Genomic DNA, 24,613 nt, shown 5'->3' with positions numbered 1-24,613 from the left:
ATTAAATATTAGTAAGCTGCTTTGTGCAACTCCCTTTGTGGAGGAGAAAAGCAGGGTATACATATTTAAAAGAATAAAAGAGGTTAAGAAGCACTTTTAGATGAAAATGTTCTTAATGTTGATTTGATGGAGGATGTTGATAAATTGAACAAAGAAATAGTAGAAAAAAGAAGGGAGAAGTCTTAAACCTTGACGTTCCAAGCAGTGCTTATAAAGTAGGTAATATTCACAGCTAGGTGGGGGAAAAAAGATTGTGTGATTGAGATTCTGAAAGTCACATTCTCTTTTGGACAACTGGCTTTAAGCAACTTGTTTGATGAAAAGTGGGTTTATCTCTCTTTGAAGTAGAAAGATGCACGTTGGAAAGATCTGTCGTACAGCTTTGTATAGTTACAATGCAATTCTAAAAGCTGAATTGTATCTCTTTTTTGCTTGCAGAATGTTTGTCATATTTCCAGTAACTTTGCAACTTGTGCGGTTCAACAGTCTTTGCCTCAAAATGTTGTCACTCCAATGTCATACTATCCTGTGCCCCAGTATCACTAGCTTGAAACATGTATATTTTCAACAAAACCAAAAATGCTGTAATCTCGGTGCCCTTGAATTCTCCTGTAGCTACAAGTATGTCATTCAGTGTGTGTGTGATTTGTGTGTGGTGTTTGATAGTGTGAGGGACTACAGGAGAGAGTCGACAACTCCACATGGGAATTAATGTCATTCATACACCCTGCGGAAATGACTTTTGAAATGCATATAATCTCAAACATGCAAATGAGAAGCTTGCTTCACCCTGTTTAATATGAATGATCAGCTTCTGAATAGCTATTATTACACGCCACATTTCAGCAATTATGTTGTTCTCAGTTTGTCGGTCTATCGTGCCAAAAAAGGGGAAAAACCATGCACAGGAAAGAAAAGGTAGAAAAAAAGAAATATTCTGCTGCTGCTGCCCCCCTTCCACTTTCAAACTTGCTGACTGCTTGCCTGATCAATCCCAGTTAAGGGTTTTGTTGCTTCACTTCTTTGGTCTGGAAAGGAGCTGACTTGATGGCACCTTGTTTTCTTTGTCAAGAGACAAAATTAAAATGAGACACCCCAGTGTGTCTGTTGCATGTTAGTACTTTCGTTTTGCTTTTGAATTGATTGTAGTTTAACGGCACTACTATATAGAATTGGGGTAGCAAAACTCTGTCCAGTGATCTTAACAGAATTGGTTTTATTAATTTAAGATAATTGGTATAGCCTCCTTTACATTCACATAACTATTTGTGCTACCTTGCTAAATAATATGAATAAATATTAGGATCTGCTTTCACTTTATTTTTAAAGTAAATTACTAGCTTTTGTGATTGCACAGAAAAGCTTGAGAGTGCGGCAATAGTGCATTCTCAGTGATCTCAAACCAGAACTTTAGAAAAAGGACCCCTAACTGTGTTCCAGAAAGACCTTTCTCTGAGGGATTCTCCTCTCCCCCAAATATCTGGATTTTTTTCTTTTTAAAGTCAAGCAGATACCAACTGTTGACTATCCAATGCCAACCCTCACAGCAAATAATTCTTGCTGTCAGTTTACTAGGTAATTTACTAAGTAAGTAATCTAGAGCATCTCTCTCTGTGCATGTTACTGATTGTGGGTATAGCCAGCGGAAGCAGTTACTCCAAGTCAATTTTGATTGTATGAGAAATAAAAGTAAGATTAAAAAATTGACTTCCTTTCCACTCCTCTTCCTCCTTGTCCTGTGATGTCAACTATGTCTTGTCTTGCTGTCTAGAAGGGAATAATGTTTGTCCTCTTCCTCATTATTATTTGTTCATCACTCTTTGCAAAATATCTTAAGAGGCTTACAAAAATTAAAATACAGAAGAATTTATCAAAATACATTCTGATAGAGATGCATAACAGCAAAACACCCCAGGTACTTGGAGAAACAGTATGTGTTTAAATGGGGGGGGGAACAAAACAAAAGTGAGAAAGCCAGTTAATGTGAATACATGTTGCCCTGGAATCCTGGCAGCATAAGGGCAAAGTACAAACCCTACCTTTCCCCATGGGGCCTTTAAAGTTCTTAAGAGGTCTACCCCCATCACAGCTTAAAGGGTTCTTTGGGACTGAAGAGAAAAGTTATCTGATATTACCTTACCAGGATTATTTAAGTTGCACAGGTGGCAGAATACCTAACAGTTTAAAGGCTCTTGAAGAAGAAATTGGTACTGCCTCTGAGCTTTCCTATATACTGTGGGGAGAGCGTTAACCTCCCCTACCCACTTCTCCATACTTGAATCTGAGTTAGCATAGTGTGTATGCTCGTGATTCCTCTTAATTTTTTTCTTCCTCCCTGCTGCTTTCTCTTGAATAGGAAGGTTCTGACAGTTGCTTGTGTCTGGGACAGAAACTACCTCTTCCCAATAATTCTTTTGGGCCACCACATTACTTCTTGTTGGCTTCTTCATAGACAGTTTCTGATACCGGAACAAATAGCCCCAAGATAAGTAGTCTCCAAACTTTTCAGACCTGAGACCCACCTTTAAGAAATGGGGACTCATTTCTTAATTTTGTACCATATATTTGTATGGTGGCACGTGTTGCTGTTGCAACCCACCTTTAGATCAGGCTGTGACCTGGTAGTGAGTCCCTAGATGTTGCATGAGTGATAGAGCAGAGGCAGCTTCTCTCCACTTCTCCCTGCTTTAATTTGAAAGAGGAAAATATAATAACTACAATTTAAAGGTTTTTGAAAGGCTAGGTCTGCTATATTGCTTGTCCCACTATCATTCATCTGGTGCTAATTTCAAACTAATTTCAAATATGTAGGCACACAATTTTTTTAGGATGGTTCATTTGCCTGACCTTGTATGTCCACTCCCAGTGCCACCTATGGCAAAAATGTGGCCCTTGGATATAAGATGGGTTTAAAGTCTGAGCCCATCTCTAATAGTTCCTTGCCTATCTGGCAACTTCTGTGAATTTAGGCGTGGATTTTCAAAATAGGTCTGGCTTAAATTGCTATGGATGCCTTCCTTATGGCATATTACTGCTGGCTTACTGCAGGATGTGCTCTTGCTGCTGTACGCTTTGCACTTGGCCAGCAGTAATTCAATTTTGTGTTGCTGTTTGTTTTCCTTAGCATGCTTGAAAGCAGTGTCACCCATAATCACATAATGCAAGGGAATATTAACCTGCAGTGAGAGCAGGTTTTACACAAGATATTTTTGGGGTGTGGTGGCTCTTGGTATTCTTTGCTATTACTGTGCTATGTGCCTGGTGTTTTTTTCTTGGCTTCTTTGGGCTCTGGGGTGAATTTGCCCCCTTCTAAAGGTTTGTCCAAATATGTAGGTGTGTTGGCTGCTTAAGTGGGTTTATAAGGGTATATTTTTCCAAAATACGTGTTTATCCTTACATTTTTATTTGGGGGGGTATTATTTATTAATGTTTATTAATTTCAGGGGGCATTGCTTTGGGGGAGTTATTGGCTTTTTTTAAAGGCATCAAATCAAAACTCTTCAGGCTTACTGGGCTTTTTCCCTATTGTTTGGTTATATTTTGATACTTGTTTTTGTATGATGTCAGCTGGTTTGGGCTTCCTTTAGGATACAGGCAGAGCTTGGAAAAGTTACTTTTTTGAACTACAACTCCCATCAGCCCAATCCAGTGGCCATGCTGGCTGGGGCTGATGGGAGTTGTAGTTCAAAAAAATAACTTTTCCAAGCTCTGGATACAGGTACATGTTGAAATGAAAAAATATGGAATAGCTGCAGCGTTTTTTGAGCCTTGGAACAAAGCAGAGCTAACAGCAGTAATATGCTTCTCACTAAAGTGTACGGAAGTTCTTTTGGGCTGAAGTTAAGATTGGAGAAGTACTACTCTTTGAAAAAGGAAGGTTCCCTTCCATTTATTAACAATAAAACAGAAAGGATTAGCATATCCTGCCCTGGTATTTGTTAACTCCAGCCCAAATCCTGCAGGCATTGGTCACATGACAGTCAATTGTGAATTGAGGAACCATAAAAAATGTGTACTGATTATCTAACACCAAGATAGGGATCCTATGGCCCTCCATATGTTGTTGGACTGCAGCTCCATCCAATGGTCAGGGATGATGGGAGTTGTAGTCCCAAAACATCTGGAGGCTCATAAGTACCCCCTCCCTGGTCTAAACGTTTCTATTTTCATGTAAATCTTAATCTGGAATAAGACAAACTATAGCAGTTGAAAATGACCGTACAGAATAACATTGCAAATTTACATATTAAGGTGAAATGCTTTTATTTTTTAAACAGCATTTTGTAGTGAGATGGCAAAGATCTTTTGAAAGGTAAACACTTCCTGAAGTACCCTTTGGTTTCTGATCAAATCCTATTTTCTACAGAAGTGTTTGAGCTGACTGCATGGCTAAATAGGAGACGCGAAAATATTAAATCAATGGGAAGTGCTGTGCCTCAATATTCTTTTGAAATTGTATGTTGATAGGCTCATTTAGAGTAAAGGAATGTCATTTTATCTTCAGAGATGTACCCCAGCAGATTTTATTCACCAACCCATGCTATGCATCATAATCTATAACACAGTCACAACAACCAGAATAGTCAGTGGTTCATAAAATTTACAAGTTCTTTCTCTTAGCCCTCCTGGGATGCTTTTGGTTCCCAAAACTTTGTGTCGGAGATTCTTTTTTTCTTCTTCTGGTTGCCACTAAGGAATTTCTCTATTTGCCAAGGCTAGCGTGTTAACCAAACTTTCCCTAGCAGCTAAGCAATTTTAATTTCTCTAAGAGCTTCACCTTGTAAAAAGAAGCAGATGCTAGTATGTCTACTGAGGGCCTAGCTGTACGAACAGCTTTGTGGGCACAGCCATTCTCTGGCTCATATTTGTTCTTGCTTTCTAGATGTCCTGGGGCATGTGCACATCATAGGGGCAGGGGAATCTGTCCTGTTAAGTCGTTGCAATGTGAACAGTATTGCACAGGGCAATGCCTTCTAAAATAGTGTAGTTAGTAGCTTCAGCTCAAATGTTTGCTCATATCTTGTAATGTTACTGCTTTCCTTATGCAGGTGCTGCTAGCAAGTCATGATGGTTGAATCTGCCTCAGAGACAATACGTTCCACATCCTCCAGCCAGAATGGGGTCAGCAGCTTAAACAATCCAACTGACGGAGGAGGAGGTGGTGGTGGATGCGGAAGAGAAGGAGGAGCCAGTGGAGAAACTAATGGCGAAATGAGCCCGGTGGAACTCTTACATTTTCAGCAGCAGCAGGTACTGAGGACTTGATTCTTCCATATCCTATCTCTTGCTCATCTAACTTTTGAGTGCTTTTCTCAGACCTACTTTAGAATAAAGGTTAAGGTAAAGGTGTCCCCGCACTTATAGTGCGAGTCATTTCCGACTCTTAGGGTGACGTCTTGTGACGTTTACTAGGCAGACCGTATATATGGGGTGGGATTGCCAGTTCCTTCCCCAGCCTTTCTTTACCCCCCAGCATATGCCGGGTACTCATTTTACCGACCATGGATGGATAGAAGGCTGAGTGGACCTTGACCCCTTTTACCAGAGATTCAACTTCCTCCTTCCGTTGGAATCGAACTCCGGCCGTGAGCAGAGCTTCGGCTGCGTTACCGCCGCTTACCACTCTGCACCACCGAGGATCGGAGGAGAATAGGTTACTCTAAAATGGATCCCATTCCTGCCCTTGGTCTCCATATTGGCAATTCAGAGGAGGACAACTGGAAAGAGAATAAGCCATGAATAGAGGATGTTAGTTCGTGGGAGAGTGGATAGTTTGCTGCTGTCAGTTCTTCAACCACAGTTAGTACCTTGACACACTTCCATCAAGTTGTAATTAAAGTGAATTTTTTTTCCCTATGGAAGTACTTTGCTGCTAGATGTGACTTCTTTAGGTTGAGCATTCATGCCTAGGTAATCTCTGTGCATACCTTAAATCACTGTACTTTTAGCCAAGTGTTTGCTCTCATTTATGACAAATCCTTGTGTGATTACACTTTGCTTCTTTTTCTCTGTACCCACCATCTCTCATGTGGTGGCAGGATATTATGCTTGGGGTCATGTGAACAGATTGGCTCATGTCTATCTGTCCACTTATAACTTAAAGCTCACAGATTCTTGTGGCCAACCCTATTGGAAAGTGCTCTTCTGAGCGTGAGCTATTCTACTTCAGTTGCATGTATTTTACAGGTGTGTGTGTGTATTTCACAGATACTGTACCCTTGCTTTTTTCCCATCTCCAGCTGTGCAAGCAAGTCCGCCTCCTGCTGGTCCAGGCTATAGCTATACCTTTTAGGCATTGTGGTAGTACTAGGAAGCTTTTGAGGCAGCTATATGAATCACATCTTGCAACCAGTGCACTGCTGCCTACCTTGAAAACAGACCAACTGTAGCAAGTGTAATGCCTATTTACCATCCCACTGTGGATTCTTTCTGCTCACACAAAGATCCATGGGTTCAGAGGATACTTGATTTCTGCAAGCTCCTCCTCAAGATCATCTTGGTCAAGGTGATATTGTAAGCACATAGCAGTAGTACCTTGTGACTACGTTGGACCTGGCCCAGGCCTGTATGTGGATACCACATTAGGGAGACATTCCATATATTTACTGTCTTACCTCCAAATCACAGTTTAGGTAGACCTAAACTAGAGGCAGGCATGGTTGCTAGCCGCCCAGGTGTTTCAGTGTGATGAAGAGTCCATGGTAGAGTTCAACTTTGGCATACTGAGTGTCCACTCTTGTTTACACAATGCAGCACTGCATCCTCTCTGCTATTTTGGTATGTATTTCTGTAGAAGGAGGTACATATGCATCGCTCTTCCTATATGTGCAGTGTGGAAAGGAAAACTTATGCATAGGACTTTTTCTGTGTTCATACATATTTTTTTAGACGTGCATATAATTATTATTTGCCACATGCATATGTTTGTGCATGTATTTAAATGCTTACAATTTACCTTTCAAAACAAACTTTAGAGAAAATGTTAGTAACCTCAGATACTAAATAAGGCAATGAGCCCAGACTCATATCGAGATTGCCTCTCTAAGTCATAAATTCCAGTGTGAAAGCTGCAAAAAATTGCTGTCTGATACTGTAGTAGCGAGCACTGTAAATCCATTACCTGAATAACAGCCGTTTCTCACGCAGTTAAGCCACTGTTCCCCTGATCTGAAGGGTAATCATGCATGTCTTGCTTCTCAGAGTCACCCCTGCTGAATGAAAGAGACACAGTTCTCCTCTCATTCAGAAGTGTATGTGTGTGTGTGGCTATAGTAAGGCTGGCTTTATGGTGCCTTGGGGCTTGGCACTGCAGTTCGTTTTACAGCATTGTGTGCTCTAGTAAACAGGTGCGTGTTCACTCATTGTCCAGGTAAAGCGTTCTGCAGTGCTCAGTGAGTAGAGTGAACCTGGTGCTGTTTGGCCTAAATCACTGTGGGGACATGTAAAAGCTGCTGCTCCTGATGTAAGGATACTACTTTGTCAGGGCATTGAGTTTTCACGAACAATACATTGTTGGATGGGGGATTACAGTCAATTCTCAAGTAATGCTTCCCCTCCACTTCCAGTATATGGGACTGCTAAAAAAAACCCCTTTCATGTAGCAGTGGTTCTACTACGTAGAACAGGGTTGGGGGACATCCAGCCTGTGGGTCAAACTGGTCCTGCACAGATCCAAATATAGCCCGTTAAGCTGTTTTCCCCAAATCATGCCTGCCTGCTCCACACTTGGTGACATGTGGGCAGAAAGTAGGGTTGAAGTTACCGCTCATCATCTGATGGGCAGCTTTGCAACCAAGTTCCTTGTGAGGAACTTTATTATGCAGCAGATCCCTGCAGAAAGCAGTTTTGCTAGTCTATTGCTCAAGGCTTGGGAAGCACTGAGCATAGGGCTTGAAGAGACCCTTGTGTAGTGTTTTCCAAGCTCCCAAAAGCCTGGTGCTTGTTGGGTATTTGGGAAGTGCTATGCAAAGCATTTCCCAAGTCCTGAGCATTGGGCTGGTAAAGTCTCTTGTGTAGCACTTCCTAAGCTCTTGATAGCCAGTAGTGGAACAACTCACCTATCAATCATCTGATGTAATGACATCCACATGGTAGAGGTTAATATCACAATTGGCCAGCCATGTGGACTTTTCTGAGATGATCTTGAAGAGGAGCTTGCAGGCAGCAAGTATCCTCCAAACCCGTGGATCCTTTCTGAAAAGGCCACATGGATGACCTGTTACTATTTTTCATGTGCGCGATTCCGTATGAGTTTTCCCCAAAAGCACTTAAGGGAAGGCAAACATTTGGGAACCTGTTCCCTTCTGTTCCAGGGTTAAGGAATGGAAAACAAAGTAGTAACTTCAGTCTCTTATTCTAACTGCAAGACCATTTTTGTCTTCCCTACCAAACTATATGCAAAATCTGGTTGCTTCCCTTTCCATTGCAAGATAATTAAATGCCCATTGCTAGATCCTTTACAGACTACCTAGATTGATTCCTGTCTAGTTTCAGGCTCAGTTTTGGCACCAAAACAGGGTTGGTCACCCTGATTGATGACCTTTACTGGGAGGGAAACAGAGGCAACACAACCCTGTTGGTTTTCCTTGACTTCCCAGTGGGTTTTTTTTGGCATTATTGACAATTTTGTTCTTCTGGAGCGACACAGGGAGGTGGATCTGGAGGTGCTTTATTACACTGGTTCTGCTCCTACCTGCAGAGTCACTACCAGAAAGTAGTACTAGGAGACTGTTGGCTTTGGAATTGTGGGTTCTTGCAAGTGTCCATTCTGCCTCCTATGCTATATGAAACCATTGGGAGCGGTCATCTGGGGATATGGAACATGGTGCCATCAATATGCTGATGGAAATGACAAGCAAAAAGCAAAAATCAAGGTATGAACACACTAGAAACACTATACAAATAAATACAGAAGTAAGAAAAAATGTCTAATGAAGGACAGAATATACCAACATGCCCAAAGTGAAATACTTAGGCACTTTTAATAGATGGGTATGCTATAAATATAATAAAAACATGGTACAAACATACAAAAACAATAATAGGAAGTACTAACCACAAAATATACAGAACATGAACACTAAGCAAAAAAATTCCTGTGCACATTTACCATTGATCTTATTGGGGGTTATTCTTGAGTAAATATGCATGGGATCAGCTGCATGATGTCCCACCATGGGATGTGCTCGAATTTCTCAAAATTCAAATTTGACACCGGACTTCCTATTTATTCACTTTTTTTATCCTTGTGGATGAGGCTTTTTCTAGCAGTTTTCCGCGGCTAAAGCGGAATTTTAAAAAATTTGCCTAAAATTATATATTATCAATATCTTCCTCAAAATATCAGTATTAATACTGATATTTCCCTCAGTATTAATACTGATATTTCATTCAAAATATTAATATCTTTTAAAATCTAGGAAAAGTGATGTTTTAAAAATATTGATATTAATATTAATATTTTGCAGAAAAAACATGAATTGGTATTTATAGTAAATAGTGAACATTGATCCCTGACAATAGCAGTACTGGAAGGAAGTTCAATGGAGTGAAAATCCTGCACTGAAATGCAGATCCCATCCCTACTGGAGACCCTGGAAGATAAGCTAGCATCTCTTCTCATTAGGCAGTGAGGGAAGGGGGAAAGAAGGGGACTGCCTGATACACACCATAATTCTCCCTCCCTTCCTCACCCAACCAATGCCGCTCATGGCAGTCCATCCTACGCTGTTCCTTCTAACACCACCATCACCTTGCCATGCAAGGGAAAGAAGGAGGAAGGAGTGAAGATGGGGAACCGATCCCATCTGACCACTCAGCTCACTGCATCACAGAGGGGAAGAGAGGCCCTGAGGGAAAAAGCCGCCCCTGGCTCCACTACTGGCTTTTCTGAATAGGGAGATCAGCATTTAACGTGCAGTTGAAAGGTGTGCAGGTGTCCAAGCAGTTCCTGGATCCTGGCCCACAGCTCTGACCTCACTGAAAGGTGAGGACTTGGAGCAACAGGCTAGGCTACCATATTTCACAGAAATTGCAGGGGGGGGGAGACCTCAAGATTTACCTATTCCAGCCGTCTGTTGGCAGCCCTGACCCATGTGCAAAGCCCAGGCTTACATTATGTTGGAGCAGCCGCTGCTATTGCTGCTGCTCTTCAGAAGCACATTGCGGACCACCAGCATGAAGTTTCACGGACCACAGTTCAGGAACCTCCGATATAGAAGTGAAGGGGAGCAACTCTTGTTCCTTTTCTTTATCAGGAACAAGAGAGCTAGGCACAAAGTAACTAAAAGGTTAGGTTAGTTTTTGGCGGTGAATGGAAGAATAATTATTTCAAGCAATGTTTGCCTTTCTCCCCTATCCCAGCACTGCATATAATTAACCTGTGGAACTCACTGGGGTGAGACAATACTTAAAGGCAAAGGAAACTTCTGAGCACAGATGGCATCTGCAATGACAGTAGCTCACATGAGAACCATTGGTGCCATCAATCTTCATGCTTCAGGACACAAGCTGAGCAGCAGCTGGGGTCAGTAATAAATGTCCTCGTATATAGAGTTTTGCACAATTAGGTGCTTCATGAAGGATTTACACCTTCTCCAGTAGCATCCTATATCTGCCCCTGTTTAAAGAGACCTGAGCCAATGGCCTGTTCCTGTCTGACAGCTTCTGTTTCTTCCTTATGCTTCATACCCCAAATGCACTTTCCCTATTTTTTAAAAAATCTGAAACTAATTGTCAAAAGGAGGACTAGAAAAATAAGTTATCTGTAAATAAAAGGCTAGAATGGAAATATTGGAGAACATATTATGTAATTGGTTGGTAAAATTCCTACCACAAGAAGAGTTAAGGCCCAGAAAGTCATAAAACTGGTTATGAACGACTACTTCCAAAGGGAGAGTAGCTAATGCCATCAAATATGGGAAGACAGATTAAAACTTGCTAATTCAGAATTCTAGCTAATCTTTGTTAGGGCAATTTTGGACATGTGCTTTCTATGTCAAAAACAATTTATATATGAAGTTCAATTACACAAACACATATATACTCTGGGGAATACATTGTAACTGCTGATGTAATAAATGGTATATATGTGGTGCTGAGCAGTACACATTTGAAAAATGACTGTTTTTGACATGCAGGTTTCCCCCAAATAATATCCATAGTATTCTCTCAGTCACCTGCATACATGAATCAACCCCCAAAGTCTGAGTATGGACCAGAACATCCTGGGTCTCATGTTTGGAAAACACCGACTAGTACATGGACTTTAATATGTATGTTTAGACAGTGGTTGTTTCTAGAATTTGATATACTTCAATGCTGTCTGTGTAAAAAGTCTACAGTTCCATCAGTCGCCTGCCCATCCACGTACTTTATGGGACTGATTGTGGGACTAACTGACCTTTTGTGTTTATGAGGATGGCTGGAGCAAAAATATACTTGCTCTTTTCAGAAATTTTTCCAGTTCTGTGCTGCATTGTCCAGCCAGAAGAAACTTCAGCCGAGTATGCCTATTTGAACCCCTCCCCCCAAGTTGTGTAGCCTCTGGCTTTCACAGTGAGTGAAGTGCCTTTCAGAGGTGGCTTCTCAAAGCTGTATGCTATCCCTTTGACAAAGGGGTAAATGATTTTGAATGCTAATTCCCATGCAAGTTTCATTGGGTTAACACAAAATAAGCCAACACATGGAACATTATAAGCCTTTGCTGATTATACTCCAAGTGGAATGCAGCGCATTGGCCATCTTCCTACAGAGAGGCAAAGTTATTTGCCCAAACCACAAAAGACTTGGAGTGGAAATCAGAACTAACATATCCCTGGCTTCTAGGCCTCTGCTTGGTCCACTAGAAGATTACATCTCTTAATGATGATATATTTTGTAAAGAAGCTACTACCAGGACCCCGCTGATGAGGATATTTCTTCATTGAAGAGACCTGTTTGAGGCACACACACTGTATGAACACATTTTGAAGATCACAGTAGAGGATTTTGTTGTGGTTATTCCAGCTTTTGTGCAGGTATAACATGTTCTCTCTAGCTCTTCCCAGGCAGACAAAGTGCCGAACTCCTGAGCTTTTGGTAAACAAGCCCTGGAAACGTGAGCTGGGCTGTGGAGTAATGAGGTGACAGAAGGAGAGGGAGATAAACAGAGAGAGTCAGAAGTCAGGCATCTGACAGGAGTTTAGACTGAAACAAACAGCACTGGCAAAAGAGCGCACGTCACTTTTGAACAAGACGGAGTGTCTGTTTCCATGCAACGGGCAGAGCTGAAGAGCTTGTTTAAATAGAGATGAAAGGAACAAGGAGGCTGTGTGACCTGCAGCCAGCGTATGGTCCTGAGGCTAGGAAAAGGGAGGGTGATGTAGGAAGAGGGGAGTTGCTGAACTTGAATTCAGGATAGATGAAGAAAGAAATCTGGGATGGGCAAGCAAATTCCTTGAGTGCTACATGAAGATGTGTATGCACATGCAGATGTGTAACAGCCTCAGCTGTTCCTGGGGCTATTTCATTTATGGATCATAGAAGGGTCTCCATTTATCAAAGGACAAAACAAAAGCTCTGGGATGTGATTTGGCAAGCTAGGTGTCAAGCTAGATTTGTCTGACTTCTGACAAACTCAATTACTGTTACATGTCTAAAGGAATAACTTATGAAACAAAGATTTTGAATTTGTAGTTTTGTTTTGTTATACATGGCTCACTCTCTAATTTTGACTTGTTACCTAAGATAATGCTGCTCTTCTGGGAACATTTTGCCATGCAAAGAAAAATCACATTGAAAATGCCTAAACACCCAGTCACATTTCTGAATCCTTTGCAAGTTGGTCAATTAATCACATCTCCCAGCCCCACATTCCCAGTGTTTGTGGGTATTGCAGCTCTTTGGGGTTCCTATTTTCCCCCACCCCCAAATAACCTTTCTCTTGTGGAGTTTGCCCTTTCCAATTTGATACAAGGCAGACTCCAAGAAAACACTAAACACTGTGTGCTGCTGTCAGGAAAACAGAACAGCCGTGCTAGATTTTCGTTTACTTTCCTTCCTTTTTCTCCGTAATGTGTCCGGTCTTTAATTCAGTTGTGAGCCAGGGATATTTTTTTTAAAAAATGTAATCATTCTGCAGCACCTAGAGATTTTAGATACTTCTTATAAATAATAGCAATAACACTGTTGTCATCTTTCACTTCTGGCTGTATAAGCATACTGATTCTATTGCTTTGAAATATGCATGCGATATGCAGTGTTCTTGTGTACTTGTCTTCAAGCTAGTATACATCATTTAGATGTGTAGTAGTGTTTCATGCAGAAGCAATAATGCTTTTTGAGCTGTCCTTACCACATTTGTTGCACAATTGCATGCAAAGAATGTACACCAATGCCTAAACTAGTAGCAATGGTGCCATACACGCAAATCACATGCAGCTCTATGCATCCAATAAGGCAGGGGATTGCCAATATGGTCCCCTCCAGATGTTGTTGGACTACAACTCCCATCCCTTTGTCCATTGGCTATTTTGGCTGAGGCTGATTGGGAGTCCAAAAACATCTGGAGGGTGCCAAGTTGGCTATAAGGGATGTCTATATAATAATGCTTTTGTGTGTAGTCATCACTAAGCTGGTCATCAATGAGCTGCTTATGGAAGCTGAAACTGCAGTAACAAGATCCAAAATCCTGATAATGAAATTAGCTGTATTGTTGATGAATTCTGTTCCTAAGATATGCCAGGCTTTGCCTGTCCAGCTTCCAGCTTGTTAATACCAATACTGTCGCTGCTGATTTTCTCAAATTATGGGTACAAATATTCCTGGGCCTTTCTTGGAAAAGGTTACCAGTATAAGAACTGTTTCTCTACGTAGCGAGGCTTGTATCCATTCAAATTCGAGCACTTTGCTCGTGTAGTGAGTAAATGTATGTGTCCTGTGACTGTGACCTGATCAGTTTCTCCTTTTGTTTGGGGGAACTTGGGATCCATTTGTGCTCCCTAAAAAATCCAGTAAAATAGTCAATTTAAAAAATAAAATAGTAAAACCATTTTTGGCTGCTTCCACACATTTTGGAGGTCTAGGGATCAAGATCTTTGATTCTAGGCAACCTAGATCTGGAAATGTGGCTCCAGCAACATGCTCCGTTGTGCCTTGTTAATTCTGAAATGTGTTCATTTTCAAAGTAATCTTGGTGTTTCTATTTATATTCCCACTCCTGCCTTAGCTTAGAAGGGTCTGTATATCTGTAGTCTGAAGGCTGCTTTAGCCTACAGTAAACATGCAGTTGCTGTATTGTAATTTTGCTGCTCTGAACGTGCCCTGGGGAAATAGGAAGAATAACTCCCTTCTCTTTCCAAAGAGTAGAGTATTAGAAACAACTTCCAGTGAGGCTTCCGCAGACCCTTTCTGAAGAGAGTGGAAAGAATGGAGGGATCACTTCCCAGCTTTTTCTAGCAAATTTGATGGTGTTAGAGGAAAATCCTTAGGTTTCAATGGTGGGGCTCTGCTGAAAAACGTCCTGGGATTCAATAGCGCGCGCTTACATTGTGGCAAGGGTCACAGAAGGGGAAAGGTCAGCCAGGGTCATGGGAGGGTTGCCTAGCGTCTGGGAACTCCCACAGTGGTTGCTGTGGGAACATCAAGAGACCTCCAGTGTGTTAACATCCTGTAACGAGATTCAAAAGAGCTCTAGTCTTTGCACATTAATGAGTTTTTAACTTGGGCTAAGCCCTCCCCTTCAGAACCCCGCCATCCCAAGTTCAGATCCTCTTTAATCCTTGGAAAGAGGGAGGATTACAAAAACTGGAAAGTGGAGATGAAGGCAGTATGATGAAAAACCACCTTCCACCTTACTTGGTATGACTAGACTGGGGAGGGGGAAGAAGAATCCTGTGAAACCCAGGGCAACAGGCTTGTATGGGTCAGTCCTGAGCACTGCACATTGAGAGCTCTTGACTTCCTTGGGAGCCACTGCTGAGAACATCTGGAGGAGAGCTTAACCCTTCAGGGGCCTTATTGCTTTTCTTACACTTTTGAGATTGTGTTAGTTATCTGGTGGCTAACCAATTGGAAGGGGGGTGAAGCAGGCTAGCCTACTCCTACTTTAAAACAAACATTTAAATCTCATATAGGCTTTGAAGCCAGATTTTCTCTCTGATATATGTTTAGGCTGCTTCTGACAGTTTTTGTGGTCTTCCCCCCCCCCCCCCCAGAATAGGGCTTTTGGGCCACTTGTGTCCAAACACATTTTGAGCAGTTCAAGGTGTTGTGTGGTATATCAATTACAGTGAAGTGTTTTAAAGGTGACTTTTCTGCATAAGCTGTGTTTTTAGAAATTGCACCTTGAACTCCCTGATATAGCTCTGTGTGGCAGCATAACTAGATACTAGAATATCTTCTAAAAGAGAGCCTCCGTCTTGTTCATACATTTCTTGATTCTGTGAAGTTTTGACAGTTTCCTTTCTATGCATGCCTCCCCCATATCATTTTAGAAAATCTTCAGAATCTGCTGCTGGAAGCAGCTGCTTTTATTTATTTATTTATTGCATTTATATACTGCCCCATAGCCGAAGCTTTTATGTTCCTCTGTTGTGGTAAGCGTGTCTCTGGCTGCAAGGTCAGTTGGCATGATTACACAGATCCTTTCGTTGGGCCAACTAGGTTAGCAGGGTATGGTAGTGAGCCTTTAAATCACACTGAACTTTTCAGATTTCAGACAGGAAGTAAGGGATCTGTGTAACTAAATAATTCAGAGCATAGGAAGCTGTCTTATAGCAGGTTAGACTGTCCATCTAGCCGAATACTGTTTTTTCTGACTGGCAGCAGCCTTTCCCATTACCTATTACCTAAACCCTTTAAAAAAGTAAATAAATTAAGGAGGTCCAGTACTGAATATGGGACCTGTCCCTTTGCCCTATTGAAAATTGTACGTTTGTTGCGTTAAAACGTTTAATCTAAACCAGAGGTTGCCACTTGGCAGCCTGTGGCCTGCATTTATCCCCTTCCTGACACTTGGTGGCCTTCTCTCCAAGCGAAGGTGCTGTTCTGACAATGCAGTTGCTTCTTCCATTGCAAAATGAGAGGATCGTTAGGCCATCCTCTTATTTTATACTGAAATGGTTCCTGCCAGGTTATTCAGCTTGAGTGAGTTCAGCCATGGAGGATATGGAGGCAGCCGTTATGTCACACTTGAGAATTGTCTACTCTCGAGGGATGAAGACATTGATTATTGCTGATCTAAACCAGTCTGGGTCCTGTCTCTTTGGGACAATTGTGCTTATATCAGACATGTTCAGTTTATGGAAACAGAATACATTAATTTGTACTATGTTTTGTTAATCGTATATCAAATCTAGCCTAGTATTTATACTATCTCCATTTTGGCTAGAGCAGTGGACTGCTGAAATAATGTGGCCAATCTATATACAGATCATAAACATTTAAGATCCATTAGGGCATTTCACTTTCCCTCAGTGCTTCCATAATGGCAGTGGCATAAGTGGCTAGATTAAATGAGTGAGAGTTTTGTTTCAGGAGGGTAGAGCTGAGCATATAGGTGGTCAAAAAGACTTGGACAATGAACTGTTCAAGTATTGACAAAATAATAAGTCAATTATTTTTCAAAGATCACCGCCTCTTCAGGGCCCTACAAAGCTACTGGTGCATCCGCAGGCCTACTGTTCATTCTCTGTGTGAATGAGCACACACACACACATGCAGGGGGAGGTTAGGACAGTTGGGCCTGATCACTGGGCCAGATCCAGAATGACACAGTGATTGGACCTGATACTAGCAATGGCTGTGAGACCAGCTCATTATCCAGCAGATTCTAGGCCGGCTCAGCCCGCCACCCATCCTTGGAATGTCGCATTTTCAGGCTTTCTGCTGGTAAGGATGCTGGCAGCAGGCGTCCTACCCATGGGGAGGCCTGCTCAGCCAGAGGGAGCCAAGTGGAGGGATGCCTCCACTCATTTCAAACCCCCACAGCCTGGCATAAGGGAGATTTGGATTCCTCTGTAAACCATTAACTTTGTTAGAACAGCAGTAATATACTTGTGTGGTCAACAGGTTAGACACTTTAATTACAAAATAAAGCGGCTTTTATTGTAAAGCAATGATACTAATTTTTTTTAATTGTAATAAATTTCAACTTGACAGTGACATGTTACAACATTCAGACAGTCCTCCAAACCTTTGCCTGGGAGATCAGGAACGAGCCCTGTGCTTGTGCTTTCACTCCTCCCTTCATATGGAACTTAATACATTGCTTCCTGGTTTAATCACATCATAGTATGCCATTATATCCAAACCTGAAAGCAAGGTGTGGAGTGATCCTGGTTTGCCACAGTGGTTTGGAGGCCTTGCCTCCAAATGCATACTGTAATTTGATTAAATGAGAAAGCAACGTATTTAGCTGCACACTTGAGGGGAGTTAGGAAGAGGCAGTGTGTGAGCATGTAGCTAGTTCCCAGTCCTCCTGACTTGGAGTATTATCTGAAGCACCCAGTGTTCGATAAGGCCTTTATAAATGTGAATAGTTAACTGAAATAAACCTTCTCTTTGGTTGAAATCCAGTACACACTTACTTGGAAGTAAGTCCCATTGAACCCAATGGAGCTTACTTTTGAGTAGATATATATTGGATTGTAGCCTTTGTCTTTTATCCTGGATCAGCCTAAAATTACATTAAAAAAATCAAATACAACAAAATAATGTTTTTAAAGTCAGTTTTTACAAGGCAGTTGTATACAGTACACAGCAGACCAATTATTTATCATTAACACCATGGCTTCATGAAATAGTTGACTGCGGTCAAGTAGGCAGTCAATTGACAATATTTTATACAGGTGTGCCATGCCTACCTGGGAAATAGTGATGTATTGCTGGAAGTGCTAGTAAAAATGAAGTGAAGCACTGACAAAAATTAAGATAAGAAAATACCATCTAATGTTGTATGGGCATGATGGGGGGGAGCTGGACATGTCTCTTCATGCCTCTTCTCATTGGTGATCTCATGGGCACTATCCCTTAAGTGTCCTTGACAGTCACACAGCAACCTTACACATAGCAATTACAAAGCAATGGAAATACTAGCTGGGAGGGAAGAATCTCATTTAAAGTGCAGTGCTGAAATGAAAGTGGAGTGGTTGGTTCCCAAAAACACCAGTTTGATCTAGAGTGCCTGATGAAAGGTGACTATCAGAAATATAATGGTTGGTAGACAAATGAGAGTAAATGTTGGCCTTTGTATGGCACTTTATGAAAATCTGTTTCTGTTCGAATGAGGAACTTGCTCTTTCCCCACGTACCAATTCTGTATAAAACCCAATAAATCTTCTAAAATGATTCCACACAAACTTTCTATATAATTCAGGAGCTTACAAAGGTAGTAACGATATTGGTACTAAGGCAATGTTATCAGCTTTTGCAACTTGTTTGCAAATTTTACTATACTTTAAAGCTTTGGATTTAGTAGTCATGAAAATCTGTTTCTTAACTTTAAAGGAGAGTTGCATATGTATGTTACAGAAAAAAGCTTCAATATGCTGCTAAAATGTAGTCTGAAGGCTCAAAAATAAGTGTTAAAAGACCCAAAAGGAGTGTTTCATATATTTCCCTCTATCCTAACTCCAAAATAGTGTGTGCATGTATAAGCATAAGATTTTATCGCTTTCAGAGTTAGGACTTGTGTGGATTGGGAGAGTGGAGAATCCGGAAAATTATTCCGTTGTAGCAGCTGTATATTTTCAGATGAAGTGTTCACCAAGTGTTTACAAACCCATTGGTACTGGTTGGTCATCTTGTTGCTTTAAGCACTACAGGAAAGCCAGCAGGAATATTTTTATCCCATTTTTAGAAATGCATACACTTCTCTTGAGACTACTATCCTGTTGATTCTTGGTAGCTGTCTTTCTAAACTGCAGTCATATAATAATGTCCCCATCTGGAAAATCTATTTAATTTACATTGCATAATGTTTGTTTTGTGTATTTGGAATCATTTTTATGATCGACATGTTGTATAAATGTTAAACTCTTAAATGAAAATAAGCCCTTAAAATTGAGCAGTTTCATATTTAAGGGGGAGTTAAGGTGTGTGTTCATTGGGTAGGGCATGACTTGAGCATGTAAAGATTTATTTAGCAAAAACATGTGATCACATTTTAAATATATTGCTGCAATACATGATATGACAGTATTTTAAGATTAAAAAGTAGAGGCCAGAGCACTTCTTGATTTATTTATTAAATTTATATCCAACCCCTCCTCTCAGAAGGAACATAGGGAAGCACTTCAGTCATCTTCATCTCCCTCTTACTTTGGACTGATTTATATTTATTATTTGACTATAAAACAGTTTTTTGAAAAAGATGAGAAAGAAGGAACTGTTTGGTTCAGGTTAAACCTGTTTTTCTGCTCTTTATTAGTGGAAATGATGTTTAATCATAGCCAAGAAGAATGATAGATTTGAGAAAAGGGGTTCAGCAGAGTCATTCCTAGTGAGGTGGTGGTATGTCTTAAACTAAAGAATGGTCAGTTTGGAAGCTGGAAAAGTTCAGTTTGGAAGCTGGAAATCAGATTTTAAGTATCTGGCCGTTTGTTCTGGTTTCTTGTGCCATTTGGTTCTGATCATATAAAAGTGTGCAGGTAGATACAAGAGTGCTTTTCAATGTGGTATCATGTATTGATAACAGCCAGTCCCAAAGCAAGTGTGGAAGTGCTTTACTACTTCTAAATCTGGAATGTGATAATGTTATTTTTATGAGGTTACTATAACATAACAACCAGGCTAACCCCCCCCCATTTTTGGATTAAATAATGGAGGGAAAAAGTAAAATATTTATGTCTGTCTTCATCTTTCTTTGAATATAGTTTTCCAAAATAGCTGTGTATTGTTGGAACTTAAAGTCTGTATCCTATCCAATTAGGAAGTTCTGTTTGAATGTTCATAGGAAGAGGAAAAATGGGTTGTCAGGTGCCCCCCCATCTTAGTTAACGGTCATACTACTTATTTGAAATTAAACATAGCGTACTTTGCTGAATGGAGCATGAGAGAATATTTTAGGCCGTTTTAAAACATTAAAAATATGCAGACTATAACAATCAAAACTACTTCTGGGGTATTTACTTCCCAGTTATATACTTTATGAAGTCAGAGTGTGGATGTGCAAAAGCTTTGTCAGAATTAGTTAGCCATGAAGTCTTCTAGAAACTGTTGATAAGTAGTTGGCTGCTTGTTGGATCCTAGGTTTTTGCCCTCACCTTTTCAAGGAAACCTGGGAACAGTTCATAGAATAACTTCAGAAGAGGCCCCACAGGCTTGATGGTTAGAATCATCATCATCATCACTGTTTATTTGTATGCCGCCTTTCCATAACAATTTATGCACAAGGTGGCTCACACCATGAACAGAAAAAAAGTTACACAATTCACTGTAAAAAATAAATTCAAATGATCCATAAGTTAACAAAAACATCTTAAAAACATACAATAAATTTATACATTCTTATAATTCCTAATATAATTCCTAATAGCATGCTATGACCCACTTGTGGGGGTTGGGGGCAGAGATCAGGCTCTTCATTTTAGAGAACTAGCCCTATGGTTCATACATTCTTTGGTCTGTCACTTTGGCTAAAGAGCTTTGGATGTTCTGTAGCTGGGCAATGGGTGAATGTGAGACACATACATAATTTTGTAAAAGGGGAAGTGCAAAGGGATGCCAAGCCAATCTTGCTTGTGAAACATTTCACCAGGTTAATTTCTGGTTGAGTCATGTTCACTTCCTATGCTGGAGGGTATAAAGCCAGTTTATTATAATAATAATAATTTATTTATACCCCTCCTTTCGGCCAAAGGCCCTCAAGGTGGCTTACAAAGAAAAATAAACACAAGTATAAAAAATACATCAATGAAAGCAATACAATTTGCAAAAATTAAACTAAATAACAAATAACATTATTAAGAAAAAAATGTCCAGGAAAGAAACTCAGAATAAGTTACATACATCCACCGCTGCCCTGCTTTGGGACTGAGACGGGTACGAGTTTCCCCAGGCATGACATCTTCAGCCGGGCGGGAGAAATAGGAACAGAGGCAAACATAGTGCCCCGTCCAGGTTCTTTCATGCCAGGAGCACGGAGCAAAGGACGGAGGATCTGTGGGCTAGGGCAGGGCATGCCCATCTTCCCATGCAGAGGCGAAGGAAGCGAGGTGTCCTCCCCGTGGGTTTAGTTGTCGGGGGTGCAGGTAGGGTGGAGCTGGTCTGGGCTGCTGACGCTGCCGATGCTGGAGCTGCCATTGCCCAGGTTGCGGGATCCACAGGGCAGGCTATGCTCCGAGGAGCCGCCGGCGGGGCTGGGCTGGCGTCGGGCTGCGTGGAGGCGCATTCCTCCTCAAGGGCCAGGCAGAGCTCCTTCAGCTCCAGGTTGTCCTTGGCCAGGCGCTCCTGGAGGCCCTCCAGGCCGGCCAGCTTGCAGAGGCAGGTGGCCACCTTGTCATGCAGCATCTGCGCTGTGTGGTGCCCGAAGAGCTGCCAGTGGCACACCAGGTGCTTGGCCTTGAGCCAATGCTTGTCAAGGAAGCAGCACAGGTCACGCAGCTCGCGGTTCCCTGCCTGCTGCTGCCCGTTAACCACCTTCAGTTTGTGGATCAATCTCATGGATCAGTTCTGGAGAAAATGAAGATTAATCTCAAGGATTGTTTAGTGGTTCTGGAGGCTTGCATCCTTATTCCAAGCAGGGCCAGCCTAAGATGTTTTGCTGCTTGAGGCAAATTATAATTAGGAGGAACAGCCAGAGCTGCCACACAGCATATACTGCCTGAGGCAGTCCTCTCACTTAGCCTAATGGTAGAACTGGCCCTGATTCCAACATCCTTGACAGAGAAGCCTTGCTACAGTGGGGTTTTGCCTTGCTGTTGCTTTTCTAAACAGGAGCAAATGTACTTTCCCTATGTTTGAAAGTGGAGCAAACAATCTTCCAAAGAACAAAAAGGGTGAAAAAGGAAAAATAAATGGAAAAAGATAATAAAATTGTTCTAGTGCATTGATCTGGGGAGAGACTAGCCTTGCTCACCCTGAGTGTACTAGCATTTCCATAGTACAGAATTGCTTAGCTTCTAAAGACAGTTAAAAAAAAGCAAAGGGATAAAATAAATATATTTGGTTTTAAAAGCCACAAAATGGCATTTGCATTGGGGAGGGTTTGAGGTGATCATAACTAGAGTTGTCAGTGATACAGGCCAACAGGTATTCTTCCACAACCAAATTCCTAATTGCAGTAAGTAGCACAATGGACAAAAGCTGAAGCAAAACCACATTTTTCCAATGACAAAAACACCACATTTTAAAGGCTGGGAAAACGCAATTTTCTTAGAAGTGCTTCTATGAGAGAACGATGTCTGGGTTCATTGTACAGCTTGAGAAGCAGCTGCTCATCTGTCATGTGGGGAAAAATACTACCTGGCATAACCACAAGTCTTGAGTCTGGCCACTTTTTGGTCTGCTGAAAGTTTTAAGGGGAAATGTATCTCTTTTCGACTATCCGCATAACATTTTGAATTGGACAACAACATGTCTGCTGATTCATTGCTGAGAAGAGTGGTGATCTTCAAACTTCTAAGTGTGGGATTCACAGCAGTAGCTCCTATTTCTTCTTCAGGTCTGATACTGGCAAGATTTCCTTAGTGTTCATGTGCACCTGGAATTAATTGTAGGCTTTCTTTGTTGCTATATATGTGCACACACCATCCTTTAGCAACCTTTGTTGCTCCTTCCATAAAGGAGCAGATACAAAGAAACTCGAGGATTTTCAGAAACAGCTCTTGAGCTGGATCCATGATACATTGGCTTGGAATCCAGAGCACACGTTAAAACTAAAATTGAAGAAGTCAGTAAGCTTCCAAAGCTCAAATTCTTCCCCCAGAAATGCAGCTGATTGGTATGGATTAAAATTGGGTGGGGTGGGAGTGGAGGTAGGGGAGATTTTGAAAATAATATTAATCTTAGAGTTGTGCTTTTGAAATGGAAACTTTTTATTTTCTCAACGGAAACTCATCCATGGCTCTTGGTTCTTGATGCATTTTGATTGCTAAATGCACAATATAAAACATGAAATTGAATACTTTATTATACAGCTACGAGAGTGGCTGTATACTATAGCCAGCATGGATTTTTCACATTCCGCAATGTTAAATTGAAAATACCCCCCATGCTATTCTGATGCTTCCCATAAGCTCATTCAAAACAAAACGTTACAAAACTTATAGTCCTGAACTCAGAAACGCTTGCTTAACAACCCTCTCAATTTTCATGACGATACACAAAGCAGTCAGAGAGAATTGAGAGTTCAAAGTCTAAAAAGAGAGAGAGAAAAACCCCAGAGCCCTTTTGGACTTTTTTCTCTCAGAGTTCTCATAATCTGTTGAAATTCATTAAAAATCAGCCATGTTCACAGAGTACCTATAATCCTAATACTGACCTTGCCCCATACTCTGGCCTTCATCTTCTGCAATTTAAAAGTTAAAAAAATGCCTGGTTGATTTTTAATTAATTTAAGAAATCTTGGCTGGCACCCTATGATAACGCAGGGCATGCTCAGTAAGAACCAACTGTCAGAGTTCTAAAAGCCAGACTCACAGCTGCTGGGCTTGCCTAATCAGGGGCCCCCACCCACACCAGACTTTGATTTTACTTGAGACAGTCATGGCTTCCCTCAGAGAATCCTGGGAAGTGTAGTTTGTGAAGGGTGCTGAGAGGAGACTCCTGTTCCACTGAGAGAACTCCAGTGGCCAGAATGGTTTAACAGTTAGCCACTCTGATTGAAACTTTGTGAGGGGAACAGGGCGTCTCCTAGTAACTCTCAGCACCCTTCACTAACTACACTTCCCAGGATTCTTTGAGAAAAGCCATGGCTGTCTAAAGTGAAAGAAAGGTCTGGTGTGGATGTGGCCAGGGACAGCTTTGGTTTAAATTTGGGTGGGAGGCTACATGTGCCTACTGTAGAATAAAAAGGTGGGGGAAAGGCTGAAAAGCAATGATACCTAGACTTATGGGTTATTTCTGTCCAGACAAATCATGAACAGTAACTGAGCATTGTTCCACAAACCCTAGTGCAGACATCATGTCAAGCCAGACTTTCTTATGTCCTGGTCAAGCTTTTAAACTAGATTTTAACCATGGTTTAATGTGGCATGTGAACTGGGCCACTAGATGATGATGATGATGATATAAATATAGTAATAATAATATTTTATATGAAAAATTTCCAAAGTTCTCCTCGAATCTTTCAAATTTCAAATGTGTTCCTCTTTCTCTCCCTACTGCTTTTCCATCCATGGAATGCACACTAATCTGTTCAGTAATAGTTGTTACTTGTGGCCTTAGATTTTATGAGGAAAACTGGGTGATTACAGAGAGGAATGAGAACTACAGTGAATCCCTGCCATTTCAAATTGTATCTCATTTATGACATGATGCTTTAACACAAACTGGGTTTCGCTCACTACATTAGCATAACTAGGAAATGTATACAAGAGGGGTGTATGTATGTATTTATGTATATATGAGCATTTCACCCTTTGATGTATAAACACACATAAAATAAGCATGGTTTAAAGACTGATCTAGGACT

The 24,613-nt window shown here is 41.1% G+C and overlaps 1 protein-coding gene and 1 pseudogene across 5 annotated transcripts in view; one reads left to right on the top strand and one right to left on the bottom strand.

The window, feature by feature from the left end:
• The window catches only part of FOXP4 (forkhead box P4), a 196,369-nt gene that overhangs the window by 40,580 nt on the left and 131,176 nt on the right, over positions 1-24,613 (top strand). For all 5 annotated transcript variants that reach the window (XM_061632295.1, XM_061632296.1, XM_061632298.1 and 2 more), the window contains exon 2: positions 5,049-5,250. In XM_061632295.1, the coding sequence (XP_061488279.1) occupies positions 5,065-5,250 (186 nt within the window). In that variant the 5' untranslated portion in view covers positions 5,049-5,064. The remainder of the gene's footprint in view (positions 1-5,048; positions 5,251-24,613) is intronic.
• On the bottom strand, positions 21,212-21,642 carry LOC133386467 (coiled-coil domain-containing protein 85B-like; annotated as a pseudogene).

Source organism: Rhineura floridana, chromosome 6 (genome assembly GCF_030035675.1).
Source record: "Rhineura floridana isolate rRhiFlo1 chromosome 6, rRhiFlo1.hap2, whole genome shotgun sequence".
NCBI lineage: Eukaryota > Metazoa > Chordata > Lepidosauria > Squamata > Rhineuridae > Rhineura > Rhineura floridana.
This window is presented reverse-complemented; position numbering and strand designations above follow the sequence as displayed.